The sequence below is a fragment of the Penaeus japonicus genome, unplaced genomic scaffold (genome assembly GCF_977035675.1).
Source record: "Penaeus japonicus unplaced genomic scaffold, GWHDUDI00000001_assembly GWHDUDI00000016, whole genome shotgun sequence".
In the NCBI taxonomy this organism is placed as follows: domain Eukaryota; kingdom Metazoa; phylum Arthropoda; class Malacostraca; order Decapoda; family Penaeidae; genus Penaeus; species Penaeus japonicus.
In genome coordinates, this window is record NW_028234418.1 from 24,330,487 (window position 1) to 24,332,986 (window position 2,500).

At 29.7% G+C, this 2,500-nt stretch overlaps 1 protein-coding gene across 1 annotated transcript in view; it reads right to left on the bottom strand.

Moving 5' to 3' along the window:
- Sobp (Sine oculis-binding protein) overlaps positions 1–2,500 on the bottom strand; it is a 280,521-nt gene that overhangs the window by 277,577 nt on the left and 444 nt on the right. The window contains exon 2 of the mRNA XM_086545309.1: positions 2,003–2,399. Coding sequence (XP_086401435.1) covers positions 2,003–2,086 — 84 coding nt within the window. The 5' untranslated portion in view covers positions 2,087–2,399. The remainder of the gene's footprint in view (positions 1–2,002; positions 2,400–2,500) is intronic.

The following is a 2,500-nucleotide window of genomic DNA, read 5'->3' on the forward strand; positions in this document are numbered from 1 at the left end:
CCCACCACCACATCCCACCCTCACTGTCGCCAACCTTGACTGGTCATACAATACTCGGAAGGGAAAGGATGACACAATTGCCGTATGCTATCATAATCATCGTTCTTCTTATCCTTTGAAAATCATCAAGATTATCATGACCATGAACATCTCTATCAATGCCATTAACATTATTATTACTATCGTTAATATTATCATTATTATTACTATCGTTAATATTATCATTATTATTACTATCGTTAATATTATCATTATTATTACTATCGTTAATATTATCATTATTATTACTATCGTTAATATTATCATAATTATTACTATCGTTATTATTATCGGTGTAATTACTATCGTTATTATTATTATTATTATCATCATTATCATAATCATTATTATTGTTATCATTATCATCATTAATATTATCATTATCACTATTACATCATAATTATTATTATCATTTATATGATAATTATCATTATAATTTTTATTATGATTATCATTATCAATTTTATGATAATTATTATTATCAATTTTATGATAATTATTATAATCAATTTTATGATAATTGTGATTATTACTTTTACTATCATCCTTCTCATGATCACCATTATCACTGTTATTACCATTACTATCGTTATCATAAGTAGTAGTAATAGTATCATCATTTTTATTGTTATTACTATTATTATCATTATTGCTATCATCAATATTACTATCTTAATATTATCATTGTTACTATCATTACCATCATCATCATCATTATTGCTATGATCCTTACCATTGTTATCATTATTGTTATAACTTTTTTATCATTACTACTACTATCATTAATATTATAATTATTGTGGTTATTAATCTTATCACTATAATTATTATAATTGTTATTATGATAACCTTAGTATTACATTTACTATTATCATTATCATCATTATTATCATTATCATCATTGATAATACTATTATCATGACCATCATTAGTATCATCATTGTCATCATTATCATCATCATTGCAAAAAGTTAGAAATAATAGCGGCACTATTACCATAAATGTTTTCATTAATCATCATCTTCATCATCTGTAATATTATTGTGATTATCAACATATTCTATTGTCGTTAACCTCATCATCAATCCATCATTATCAATAACATCTTTCTTGTCTTCATGATTATCTTTCTTTATCATATTACTACGATAGCCATCATCAGATCTGTCTATGTAAAGGTGCGATGAAAGATCCATATAGAAATTGATGCCTTAATGTTTGTTTGGCAAAGCATATCATTATCATAACTTAACTATTGCCAGAATGTTCAGGATATATAATTCTTGAAATCAATTGCATCAGAATTGGATTTCAAATATTTGCAGATAGAAATATTTGGGAATGATCAGTAACTATTACTGTATCGTGATTAGATATTTCGGGCGTATAATTCTAATGGAACGTAATGAATGTAATTATATTTGAATCTTATCGATTTATTTATTTCACGTTTTTATTATATTTATTTTGATTGCTGTTTCCTATATTCAAGGTTGCCGTTATCATTCATTGAACGTTTGCTCTACTTGATCATTAACTAAACTATTAATTTATGGAGAAATGTTTTTTTTATATAAAATTCGGTGAATTCAATCCTCTCACTCATGATGTCCCGCTTGAAGAGTTGGTTGGTTTCCCCGCCCCCCCCCCAAAAAAAAAATCAGCCTCCTTTTCATTATAGGAAAATTAAAAAACAAACATCAAAAGATGGCGAGAAATTGATTGAATAATTTCCGAGCAAGATGAATCTGAATTTGTTATGACCAGTCCGAATTCGAAGCTCTTTTTGAAACTCGAAAAAATCCCGCTTCTAGATCAAAAGGTGAGCAATACTATCAAACTTACTAGTTTCTATATGGCTAAAATTTATCCTAATCTATCCTCTCCACGTCGATTCACCTATCAACAAACAAGGAACACAAACTATTTGAGAAGAAAAGAAAAGAGAAGTCCCTGATCTTACCTTTATGGTTTGGTCGTCCGACTGTCCCTTTTTCCCAGACTGCTGCGTGTTTTTCTTCTTGTTGCCGTCAGCGTCTCGGCTCATGGTAGTTCACGAGGGCAGCCTGGGACATCCACGTCACACTGAGCGGTTGTTACGGCTTGTCACTCAATCACGCCGTCCGTAGTTGCTGGAGTCCCATGTGGCGACTCGTGACAACCGCGACTTCTCTTGCCATAACATTCCTTCTCTTATCTGTGTTCTGATTTCCTTTTATTCTATGTTATTGTTTCGCCTTTTCCTTCTTATCTTTTTCGTGCGAATAGGTGTGGTAAGTGTTGAGAAGTGTGGTCTGGACTTTAGGAGTTTCTTTAGTTTATTATTTTACTTTTAGAAATATTTGTTCGAAGTACAAACTCTGACGAAATAAAATGACAATTGTGAAAATAATAATAACAATGATACTGGTATGACAAATGGGAAAAAATATATTCAGCTTTTGGGAAATCTTATTTTATA